General features: G+C 44.1%; 1 protein-coding gene across 1 annotated transcript in view; it reads right to left on the bottom strand.

Annotated features, from left to right (window-relative positions):
- TRAP1 (TNF receptor associated protein 1) overlaps positions 1-12,199 on the bottom strand; it is a 44,325-nt gene extending 32,126 nt beyond the window's left edge. The window contains exon 1 of the mRNA XM_084882290.1: positions 12,061-12,199. Within this exon, the coding sequence (XP_084738416.1) occupies positions 12,061-12,136 (76 nt within the window). The 5' untranslated portion in view covers positions 12,137-12,199. The remainder of the gene's footprint in view (positions 1-12,060) is intronic.
- Positions 12,200-13,107: the final 908 nt, after the last annotated feature.

The following is a 13,107-nucleotide window of genomic DNA, read 5'->3' as shown; positions in this document are numbered from 1 at the left end:
TTAGAGAGGAAGGGAGAGGGAGAAACATCGATTGGCCACTTCTTGCACAACCCCCCACTAGGAATTGAGCACCCAACCCAAACATGTGCCCTGACCCAGAATTAAAATGTCAACAAGACAACACCCAACCAACTGAGCCTCCGGGCCAGGGCTCATGTTTCCTATCACAGCCACCTGAGTGGGTGTGAAGTGATGTCTCACTGTGGTTTTGATTTGCATTTCTCTACCTAACAGCTAATAATGTTGATCACCTTAGACATCTTTTTCTTTAATGATTTAAGGTAAGGAAATTCTTCCTAAATAAGGCACATAACCCGCCCTGCCAGCATGGCTCAGTGATGGATGGAGTGTTGACTTCTGAACCAAGAAGTTGCTGGTTCGATTCTCAGAGCAGAGGCCTGGGCTGTGGGCTCAATCCCAGGAGGCATGCAAAATGTAGCCAATCTATATTTCTATCTCTAACCTTCTCCCTTCCTCTCTAAAAATCAACAAAAATATATTTTTAAAAATACGTAACCCAAGAACCATAAATTTATGATCCACATAAAAAATGCAATATATTTTAAAAGTTCTCATTAGAAGAAATCACAGGGAAAAAATGTAACTATGTGATGTGAGGGATGTTAACGAAACTTATTGTAATCACTTTGTAGTATATACAGATACTGAATCATTATTATATATATGAAACTAATATATTGTTGTATGTCAGTTATAGCTCAATTAAAATTTTTAATATTAAAAAACTAACAATAACCAAAAAGTACCCAAAAAATTACATGAATATGCAAACACACTGGGGGAGAAATCTGAAACACATGGCAGAGGGCTAGTTTCCTTAATATAGCAAGATCACTTGTACATCTATAAGAAAAAGGCCAGCCAAAACCAGTTTGGCTCAGTGGATAGAGCGTCGGTCTGCAGACTGTAAGGCCCCAGGTTTGATTCCGGTCAAGGACATGTTCGATTCCTATTGGGGATGTGCAGGAGGCAGCTGGTCCATGCTTCTCTCTCATTGATGTTTCTAGCTCTCTATCTCTCTCCCTTTCTCTCTGTAAAAAAATCAATAAAATATATTTTTAAAAAAGAAAAAGGCAAACAGCACAAGAGTAAAAGGGCAATTCATACCAAAAAATGGGACATAAAAGCTTTGAATCATAGAAAAAAAATGTTTTACCACATTCATAACTAAAGAAATGCATTTTAAAATAAAGTAGACTGACAAAATTTTTTTAAATATCGTTATGCTATCACTGGTGAACGTGTGAAAAACTACTGGCAGTGCTGTGATTCTGGCATTTTCTAAGAAAGAGTCAGCATCTGTGGCATGTACTTCTATGTTCTGGGTTGCGGCTGAACTGACTCTACTTGGTCAAGAACACTTTCTGCATTCTGACAGCGTCTCTGGGAACTGGCTGTCCTGTAACCAACATAACTGAGAAGGGATAGGAGTTGGAATTACCCTGTCCCAAAGTGTGGGGTTTCGCCCATGGAGTGATTTTTATTTAGCTCTCCACTATACCATCATACACAAAGTAGTCGCTGGAAAAATTCCTTTAATGTGTCTTGTTCCCAGCTCATCCTTTTTAGATATCACTTGAAGCACCACTGACAATAGTCTCACAAAGTCCGAAAAAGATCTTCCCTCTGCCAATTCTGATCTTTCCTGGAACTTAACCAACATTTGCCTATTTGGATTGCCTGGGATTCCATACTTCCAGTACCCCTCAATGAAGCCATTCCATCAGTCACTTCTATTTAAAAGGCCTTATTCTCTAGTCTATGAGAGTACAAATGTGGCTGCATTCTAGGTTATTCTGTGGCAATCTTTTTGTTTGTTTTTTTTTTATGTGTGGCAATCTTGATAAGTCTGTTGTTTAGCATCTTAAGTTTAGCTTTTAAAACAATCATTATAGATTTTGGAACTTTTCTATTCCACCTCATATTCACATCTAATAATTTCTAGATGGCTTGGGATAGTACCTAATGTTTCATATATTGTCAAAAAGTATTTTTTTTAGCAAAGTAGCATATTCTCATATAATTAAAAAGATATCTGTATATAATTTTCATGTGGAGGTGATTTTACAAATAATACATGCTATGTCTCCCTCCCCTCCTAGCCCCCCAAAAAGCCTGTAAAAAACCTAAATGTCCATCAGGAGAGGTGCCCACACAGTGGAATACGAGTGCTCTGTGCATCCATGTGAAACAAACCCCAAGGAAGGATAAGAAGCCCTACTGGCCTGGCCGGTGTGGCTCAGTGGTTGAGTGTCGATCTATGAACCAGGAGGTCACAGTTCAATTCCCGGTCAGGGCACATGCCCAGATTGTAGGCTCGATCCCCAGTAGGGAGAGCGTGCTGGAGGTAGCTGATCCATGATTCTCTCTCATTATTGATGTTTCTCTTTCCCTTTTCCTTCCTGTCTGAAATCAATAAAAATATATTTAAAAGAAGGAGGGGAAGGAGGAGGAGGAGGAGGAGGAAGAGGAGGAGAAGGAGGAGGAGGAGGAGGAGGAGGCACCGCCCTGCTGGTGTGGTTCAGTGGGTTGAGCACTGTCACTGCACCAAGAGGTTGCCAATTCGATTCCTGGTCAGGGCACATGCCTGGGTTATGGGGCTCCATCCCCAGTGGGGGGCGTGCAGGAGGCAACTGAACGATGGTTTTCTCTCACTGATGTTTCTCTCACTCTCCCTCTTCCTTCCTCTCTCTCCCTAAAAGAAAAAACAACACACAAAAACATAACAAAAACACAGAAAGGATTTTTCTCAAAAAACTCCTAAAAGTTAGCTTTAACTTTAACTTAATACCTAGTCTTGCCCTGGTCAGTGTGGCTCAGTTGGTTGGAGCATTGTCCTTTACACCAAAAGGTTGTGGGTTTGATTCCCAGTCAGATCACATATTAAGGTTACAGGTCTGGTCCCTGGTCAGGGTGCATGCAGGAGGCAACCAATCAATATTTCACTCTCACATCGATGTCTGTCTGTCTGTCTGTCTCGCTCTCAAAATCAAATCAATCAATCAAGTCTTACTGGTGCCCAAATCTCAACCTGTGAAGTCAGAGACACTTAAATGAAGGTGGTACACTCCGCTGCCTGACTCCTCTCCAAGTGGCCTCGGCACTGCCCTGGCCTCCTTGTGTCCCGGCACTGTGCCAGCTGGGATCCTCACAGGCTGTTCTCCGCTTGAAATGCTCTTCCCAGACACCTTCACCTCCTTCCCTCCCTGGTCACCCCATTTCTAGTGGGAACCCCCCTGCTTTGATCTCTTCATACAACCTCACAACGTTCACACAGCATTTACGTGTCTGCTCCAGCCCTGCTCCATCTCAGTGCCGAGCCAGGATGTCTCCGTTCTGTCCCAGGACACCCCCCGCGCTCACCAGAGCAGTGGCAGGCACGCAGTAGGCACCACAGATGTTGGTGCCAATGAACTGACATTGCTACACTGTGTAGAAGTTTCAGTAAACCTTTGCCCTCTCCCCCAAAATAGATAAGTCTGTTGTTTAGCATCAGAACAGGCCCTTGATAGACATGATTATTTTCTCAGAAGTTACACCATATAAAGTGTTTCACAGACCACAGTGAAACACTCTAGATAATATGAAATCAATATGAAATCAATTCAGTGGGTTAAACAAAAATATTTTTAATGAAATGAAAGCAGTGTAAGAATGCCTAGCATAATAAGGTTACTTACAAAACTCTTGCAGCTAAGTATGTACGCATATTTGTATATACATTTACTCGTATACCAGGTTATGATGTGAATGCATTTCTTACAGGGAGTTCATGACCAAAAAGTTTGAAATTCACTAATCTAATTTCAGCCAACACATTTCTTTTTCTTTTTTAAAAAAAATATATTTTGATATTTTACAGAGAGGAAGGGAGAGAAATAGAGAGCTAGAAATGTCAATGTGAAAGAAACATCGACCAGCTGCCTCCTGCACACCCCCCACCGGGGATGTGCCCGCAACCAACGTACATGCCCTTGGCCGGAATCGAACCTGGGACCTTTCAGTCCGCAGACCGATGCTCTACCACTGAGCCAAACCGGTTTCGGCGAGCCAACACATTTCTAAGTTTAAAGATTCAGGCTCTGTAAAATATATTTTTAAAATAAGTTTACTTTGTAAATTTAAAGTTCTGTACACTGAAGGTACTTCCAGATCAGTGAAAAGCAGAATTAATGCTTTCCCACAAAGTATAAATACTATATTAGAAAAACAGTAGTACTTTAGAATGTAGACTCTAGCTTTTCCCTCCAGAACACCTCCAATTAATTTACTATATTTTATGTTTGTAAGCATTCAATTCTCTGATTTTCAGTAAGTCAGCTCAGATAGACTGCATACCACAGATGAGCTATTTATTCACATCTGAAATTTCCCCAAACATTTTGTTTCTTGAGTTCACCAATTACCTCAGTAAGAATTGGGTGGGAACCGGGACCGGTTTGGCTCAGGGGATAGAGCGTCGGCCTGCGGACTGAAAGGTCCTGGGTTCGATTCCGGACAAGGGCATGTACCTTGGTTGTGCAAGGTACAACCCAGTAGGGGGTGTGCAAGAGGCAGCTGATCGATGATTCTCTCTCATCAATGCTTCTAACTCTCTATCCATCTCTCTTCATCTCTGTGAAAAATCAATAAAATATATTAAAAAAAAAAAAAGAATTGGGTGGGAGAGGGGTGCAGGGGGATCAATGAGGAGAGGGAGGGGCAGGGACATCTGTAATACTTTCAACAATATATATTAAAATATTAAAAAATTTTAAAAATAATATCACTCTAGACAAAAAGTTCTTTACTTTCCATTATGTACCAAATAAAGATTTGTATTCCCTCAAAAATGTCTAAGTTCTTACCACTGGTATACTCAGTTTTTACTGTTTCTTAAATTGTATTATGTTTCAGGACTTGTTCTAATTTTCTACTAAGCTATACTTACACTCTATCAAGAAATATCAACTCCTTGAATACAAAGAAACAAAACAAGTAACAAGGAGGGGTACCCTCAAATGGTCAAAATATAGGACATAGCCTGGCAGAACCGTCAATCTATAAACCAGGAGGTTAGGGTCTGATTCCCAGTCAGGGCACATGCATAGGTTGCAAACTCAATCCCCAATGATCCTCTCTCATCATTGATGTTTCTATCTCTCTCCTTCTTTGAAATCAATAACAATATATTATAAAAAAATATCATAATCCTGACCAGTGTGACTCAGTTGGTTGAGAGTAATCCATGCACCAGGAAGTTGCCAATTTGATTCCTGGTGAGGGGCACATGCCCAGGTTTCAGACTTGATCCCCAGTAGGGGGGGGTGCAGGAAGCAGCCAATTGATGTTGTGCTCTCACATCAATGTTTTTCTCTCTCTCTCTCCCATCCTCTCTCTAGAAATCAAAAAACTCTTAAAATATATGTTCTATAATATACAAATTGACCAGAAGAACGGATGACTGGTAGCTATGACATGCAATGACCACCAGGGGGCAGATGCTCAACACAGGAGCTGCCCCTGGTGGTCAATGTGCTCCCATGGGGGGAGGGTAGAGAGGGGGTGGCGCCACTCGGCCAGAAGCCGGGCTCTTGGCTGGCCAGCACAGCTGTGGTGAGCCTATTCTGCCTCCGCTATAGGCGGATGGTAAGGAGCAAGGGGTCCCAGACTGCAAGAACCTGGGACTGCGAGAGAGAGGGATGTCTGACTGCTGGCTTAGGCCCAAAGAAGAAGGTTAAAAAGACAGAAATGGTCAAGATTGCAGTTTCAAGAGTCCTCACATCCCAGAGAGCCTGTGCATTATTACCACAGAGAACTGTAAATTAACATTCATAATAACCCTGGAAACATCAAAGAAAAGTTCAGTAATAGTCTATTTAATGATTAAGTGTTTTAGAAAGACTTCTATTCATAATGGTTAAAATGAAATGTTTTATACTTTAAAAGTAAGCTTCATGAAAAATCCACTCAGTTGCTCCATTCCCTGTAAATGCGAGAATATCAATGTGTGAGTAATACAATCAATGGTAATGCACTTTATTCATTTCTCTCTCATGGTGCCACATTACCTGATAAGTCCAATTCCACTAAGACTTCAACCTTTATATCCCACACACACACACACACACACTATTTGTTCTTAATAGTATTGCTATACAATCTTCTGCTTTTTATTTCTATTAATTTTAGGAAGGAAGAGGGGGAGAGGGCAAGGGAGAGAAAGAGAAACACTGGTCTGTTGTTCCATTTATTTATGCATTCTTTGGTTGATTCTTGTATGTGCCCTGACAAGGGGTTGAACCTACAATCTTGGTGTATCAGGACAATGCTCTAACCAACTGAGCTACCCGGCCAGGGCCTTAACGTGAAAAAAATTTTAACTGTCCCTTTCAACAGTGTCTTCTGTTTTCATTGTGGTTTTTGCATAGGTTTCCATTTCTTTTCTTTTTTTTAATCCTCAAGTGAGGATATTTTCCCATTGGTTTTTAGAGAAAGATGAAGGAAGAGGAAGGGAGGATGGGAGAGAGAAAGAAAGCTCTATGTGAGAGAGGAACATCAATCAGTTGTCTCCCGCACCTGCCCTGAGCAGGGATCAAATCCACAACCCAGATTTGTGCCCTGACCAGGAATGGAACCCCCAACTTTTGGTAGAAGGGACAATACTCCAATAACTGAGCCACCCGGCCAGGGCTGAACATTAGTTTCTTAATATTCCAATTGCATTTCTTGGTTATATGGCTGCTATATCACAGCCACGCTTTTAAAATTAGTTACACCATGACTCAGCTACACCTATTCAATTTAACTGATCTATGGGCATCCACTTGGTTGAAAAACAGGTGGAGATAAGCCCCTCCCCCAAGAGACACTGGACTGGCTCTCCAAGCCATAACTTACATGGTAACTCTTAGTGGCTTTAGCAGAAATAACTAGCCATACCAGAAATAAACATGCTGAAATTTATCTCTACTAAATGCTATGAAATTTCTTTGTGGACTAAGCCAACAGCAGCATTCCAGGAAAAGATGAGTCTTCCATATCAGAAAGATATGGATGGGTTTAAGAACAATTCTAGTTGGCCATTGAGAGCACCAAAATGCAATTCAAGAACATCCTCTCAGACTCTGAACCTAAAGCATTTCACTTTGAGTGAGAATTTAATACATTTCATTGATCCTGAATCAGGGCTGTGGCGAGACTGCTAACAGTAGTGACAGCCTCCTTTATGGAAATCACCTCTGCCCTGTTTATGACCTGGTGCTTGATATTTGGGAGAGAGAAATAAGTTTATTTTCCTACACTGTTTTCTCATCAACCTAATTTCCCCCACCTCTTCCTTCAAGCAGCATTCCCTCTCTTCTTGCCCAAGGGTAGCAAAAACAGTTGGAGATTCTATTTTGTCTTAGTTCTGGCCAACTGTTCAACTGGTGACTAATAAAGTCTTTGCTAATCTATCACATTTGGGTTGGTTTCATCTTTTGCAGATGGGTGAGATAACTCAGCTCTCAGCCCTCACCCCCCACCCCCACCCCACACACACACAGACACTCAACCAAGCTCTCCTGCACTCGTGCTAAAGTCCACCAGGGCCTCCTAGGCAGCCAAGCCACACGTGCTTCACTGGTGCTGGCCCTAAGCCCCCGCAGATGGCCACTGCCATTCCAAATCTAAGCTAAAGACCAAGTTAAAGATCAAACCTTCACTGTCACATCCTATTACGTAGTAGCATAAATAGCTGTCTGAGAATGTGAAATCTGACCAGCTAATGCTACTCTTTCATCCTAAAAAGAATAGCCTGGGAACACCAGAAATTTGCCTGAATTCATAAGAAGGCTGCAGTCCAAGAGGTGTAAGGATAGAAATTAAATTAAACAGCATGTACCCATAGTGAGAGCAGAGGTAATAAGCAAAATAAATTAACCAAAAGAATAAAAGCCCTAGCCAGTTTGGCTAAATGGATAGAGTGTCGGCCTGTGGACGGAAGGGTCACAAGTTCAATTAGGATCCAGGGCATATGCCCGGGTTTCGGGCTCGATCCTCAGCAGGGGGCGTGCAGGAGGCAGCTGATCAATGATTTTCTCTCATCACTGATGTTTCTCCCTCTCTGAAATCAATCAATAAATATAAATGTGTGTGTGTGTATATATATATATATATATATATATATATATATATACACACACACACACACACATACATACACACATTTTTTTTTTTAAATAAAAGTACTAAGTGGGAGGTTGTGGCCTGACAGAGTCCGGGTGGGGTTCATTTCGGGAAGTAAACTTGCAATACTTGAGCCCTCGAACTAAAGGGAAAACCTCACCTTCTGACCTTTCTGGTGCTTAGAGAGACTTCCAACTTTACAACTTTACAACTCTCCATTCCGAGGCAGAGAATTCCAGCGGAGGTTCCAGTTTACACAGGTCGGAAAAAGCTTTAAGACATTAACTAGAGCAACAACCAGTTCCACCCTGGCTACTTTGTGATCTCATTTGGCAATGTCAAACTTGAGAACCAAAGATTAGCAATCAGCTCAGGGGCTGTAATGGTCATGGTAATTAACTAGACACATGAAATGACCAACCCACTAGCCTCTCTGCTTTTTTAAATATATATATATAAAATTGATTTTTTTACAGAGAGGAAGAGGGATAGAGAGTCAGAAACATCAATGAGAGAGAATCATCGATCAGCTGCCTACTGCACACCCCCCACTGGGGATGTGCCCACAACCAGGGTACAGGCCCTTGATCAGAATCGAACCTGGGACCCTTCAGTCCACAGGCCGACGCTTTATCCACTGAGCCAAACCGGTTTCGACTAGCCTATCCGCTTTACAACACAATTACATTTGCTTTTGAAGACTGAATCTGTTGATTTTTCAGGGTTTAGGGTTGTAGCTCTTTAACATGGAATTTTCTCACCCTGGCTGGTACTGCTGGGTGGTTAGAGCACTGGCTTGCACACCAAAGGGTTGTGAGTTCAATTCCCGATCAAGGATACATACCTGGGCTGCAGGTTTATGCTCGGCCCTGGTGAAGGTGTGTGTGGAAGGTAATCAATTGATGTGTCTCTCTCACTTCAGTATTTCTCTCCTTTTCTTTTCCTCTCTGCTTTTTCTCTCTCCACTCCTTCCCTCAGTCCCTTCCACTTTCTCTAAAAATCAATGGGGGGAAAAATATGCATCCTTGGGTAAGGATTAACAAAACAAAAACAAAAAAAAGAAAGAAAAAGAGGGAGCTTTCTCATCTGTCCACTGGCAAATCAATTATTTCTGATACTTTTTTGGACCTCCAGTGAAAGGTTTGACAGAAGTTTATACTTTTAGTACCAACATTTCATTTTCAAAATATAGGAAACCTGTCCAGAGTACACCAGATATTCAAGGTCACTCTGAGCACAGGAATCCTAATCAAAGTATTCAAGGCCAATTTACTATCCACCGGTGCAAAAGCAAGGATGCAACAATTTATACACCGCAAAAGGGGTACCCTTTTATATAACCCAAAAGAATGATGTCTCTATTTTGGCAAGAAGTCGCTTCTGTGTAAGTATAAAGAATGTTACTCACCAGCCAGTTCAGGGCTGTGTTCTGGGGAAGATCTATTACCGACCAGCTGGTATTGGCTGTTTTTGCTAGGATGGCTCCCGTGTTTGCTACTGTATTAGCAAGGACTGCTTTACTAGACTGTTTTGTCTAATGGCTCCTTAGTAGCAATAGCAATAAAGACTCTCCTACATGCCTACAACTCCATCCAATACACAGCATCCAAGGAGGCCCAACCCATGTCAGAGACGCAGACCCGACAGTTAGCGTAGCAGAGTAGGATCAGGAGTAAGTACTCCCATAATTACTGCACTGAGAAGGTCAAGGAGAAACTCACTCCCCAGCACCAGGTAACCCAGGTTTCGATATCCCTACTCCCGATAATGAATGTACATTTCACTGGGAAGGAATTTAATTTCTTGTTGGTTGTAATACTGTTAGTTCCCAACTACCAGTCAACTGAAGACTCACAGGGAAAGGACATTATCTGTAATCAGCCACCTGGTCCTGAACATGCAGTCAGTCAGGTGTGCCTGGACCTCAGTGATTACAGCTGGGTTCTCCAAACACTGGCCCACGTCTGGCACTGTGACTATCGTGATAACAGAAAGATGTGATCCCTTCCCACAAATTTACATCTAACAAACGAGAAAGAACATAATTTTTAGCCTCATTCACTCCCATTCCCACATACTCCTAGCTTCCTGTCAAACCAAATTATCCAGAGGCACCTCCTTTCCCTGCACCTGATATTTTCAACATTTGGCCCATATGTCCTCTCGTCTGTAAAACATAGTCAAACAGTCAACCATGGCCACACGTGCCTCCATTGTGTACACTGCCTGGAAGCCATGTGCTTCCACTAACCTATGACCTTGTCAGCAGGCTAACATCTTTGACATCTCAGAAGGCAATCAAAATATATTTGTTGATAAACTAGTTAATGAGCAAAAATGAAAATTCCGGTCAAGGGCACATGCCCGGGTTGTGGGCTCAATCCCCAGTGAGGGAGTTGCAGGAGGCAGCCGATCCATGATTCTCTTTCATCGTGGATGTTTCTCACTCCCCCCCACTTCCTCCCTCTCTGAAATCAATAAAAATATATTTTTAAAAAACCCACAAACATATTATTTTAAAAATAAATAAATAAAAGTCATGTTTAAATAGACCACACCAAAATTTAAAACTTGGTTAAAATTGTGAAAGATATGAAAAGGAGATTCATAGAAGATACACAAATGAAGACATTCTTGTTCACTAGTATCCATTCAAGAGTAAATTAGGTAAGAAATAATGCATTGATTTGGGAAGATGTAATGGTGTTGGAGAAGATACCTTGTTACAGGAAGGCTCTTTTCCCGCTAATGGGAATACAAAATGATTAAGCCTTTATGGACAATTTGGTAATATCGTCCAACATTTCAAATTTGCACAGGCTCTGAGTCATCAATTCTAAAACTCTAATTCTGTAATTCTAAAGAAATACCGTACATGTGCACAAAGATTTAAATAGAGCCAATTCTACACAGAATTATAATAACAAGAACACAGGGGAAAAAATTCCCGGAAATTATCTGAATAACGTCCATTAATAGGATAATATTAAGTAAACGATAATTTGTCCTGAATATTGGAAAGTCGTAGACGGTGCATACTTACAAAAATATGTGTAGGCCATGCTGGGAGCTTTAAAACAAAAATTCTGTAACCCTGCCCAGTGTGGCTTGGTTGGTCGTCCTCCCGTGCACCCCAAGGTTGCTGGCTCGATTCCCAGTGGGGGGCGTGCAGGAGGCAGCCAGTGGATGCTTCTCTCTCATTGACATTTCTATCCCCCCACCCAGTCCCTTTCACTCTAAAATCAAGCAAAACATATTTTTAAAAAAATCCTAGCACAATGTATATACGGTTTAGACATCTTTACGTACAAATGATTAGACAAGTCTAGTTATGTGTGTGCAGTGGCGCAGGGCCTGGAACGAAAGCCAACACGGTCGCCGTGGTTAGTTCCGAGTGAGGGGCAGAGATCACGGTCACCCTTTATTTCAGCACCTGCAGCCCCAGGCCCTCCGAAAGGCGTCCAGCAACTCAGTCCCCGGCGGCGCGAGGCCCGGGGCGCCGGCTCTCAGCCCGGTCCGCCGCCGGGTACCGTGGGGCGGAGTGGCACTCGGGGTTAACGCCTTCCTCGTGTGTAAAAGTTGGATGCGGGGAGGAAGAGGAGCGCAACGAAGGGACTTAAGTAACGGGGCCGGTGAAGTCCGCTCCCAGCACACACTCATCCTCGGGTTTCACTCCCCGGACCTGCCCTCGGCTCCCGAACGAGGAACCCAAGGGCCCCTCGCCTCAGCCCGGCACGAGAAGCCCCTGCTGTGGTCACCGCAGGGCGCTGGGCGAGTAGACCTGTCACCCACGCCGCGCGAGAGGTGCCGTCCTCGCGCCTCTCACGGAGGGCGAAACGGCCTCGGAGCCCCGGTGCATCCCGTCCCGCCCGCCGGTCCGGTCGCCCTCACCTCCCGGGTTGGCCGCCAGCGCCGCCGCTCGCAGGCGGCGTCCCCACAGCAGCAGAGTCCGCAGCTCGCGCGCCATGTCTGTCCCAACCAGGTGCCCCGGGCAGCTGCGCGCGCCGGGACCGAGGCCTTCCTCCGGCGCCGCGTGATGACGTCATGGACGCGCGTGGGGGGCCGTGCGCTGCGCGCGCCGGCGGGCGGCCGGGGATTCCGAGGGACGCGCGAGACCGTCCGGGCCTCGGGGCGGGACCTCCGTGACCTTGCGTCTTGTTGTCAAGGGCGACGGGCCGAGCGCGGCGCTGCCCCGGGCACTTCCCGGCCGGCGGGGCCTCAGTTCGCGCATCCCTGACGTGGGGCAGGTGCTGTCCCAGCCCGGAGGGTCTGAAAGGATGGCCCCGGGGCAGAAACAGTTAACAAGTGCCGGGCGATTTACAAAGTCCACATTTTTAGGCGGGCCACCTTCCTAAAAGAAGCGAAAGGGAGAATTTTAGGCTTGATTTGTCTACATCAAGCCATGAACTCAGGAGCCAAGCCCCACCGGCAAAACTGGGCTATTTTTTCCGTTCCATTTCTCTCACCCTGTGGAGGTAAGAGTCCTGTTGGGGATTCAGGCCAACTCCCTTTCTCACAGAGTTCCAAGCCAGGCGGCTCCCCAAATGACTTCAGGCACACCCAAGACTCACTGCCAGGAATATATGTATATATTTTTTCGTGAAAGAGTAAAATTGCCTTTCTCCTTAAAACAAGCAAACAAACAAAAAAGTACTCACTGCCACAGTCAAGCAGCAAAGTACAGCATCCTCGCCGGGGCCTGGACCTAGATGGGTCATCAGAGGGGATGTGTCAGGGAGCGCTTCCAGGTGGAAGGCGTCAAGGATAACCCTCAGGTTCCAGACTTAAGCAACTGAGAAGGTATAAGAGGTGGAGAGATTTGAATGGGAGACCAGGAAGTTCTCTCACCTGAAGACTCCTATCTAATTCCTCCCCACCCCTATACCTCACTCTCAATCAGGATCCTCAAGTGGTTTCCCTTCACACTAATCAGCAATT

This window comes from Pipistrellus hanaki (genome assembly GCF_964339955.1).
Source record: "Pipistrellus hanaki genome assembly, chromosome: 4".
Taxonomy (NCBI): domain Eukaryota; kingdom Metazoa; phylum Chordata; class Mammalia; order Chiroptera; family Vespertilionidae; genus Pipistrellus; species Pipistrellus hanaki.
Note: the sequence above shows the minus strand (reverse complement) of the source record. Positions and strands in the feature narration are given on the sequence as shown.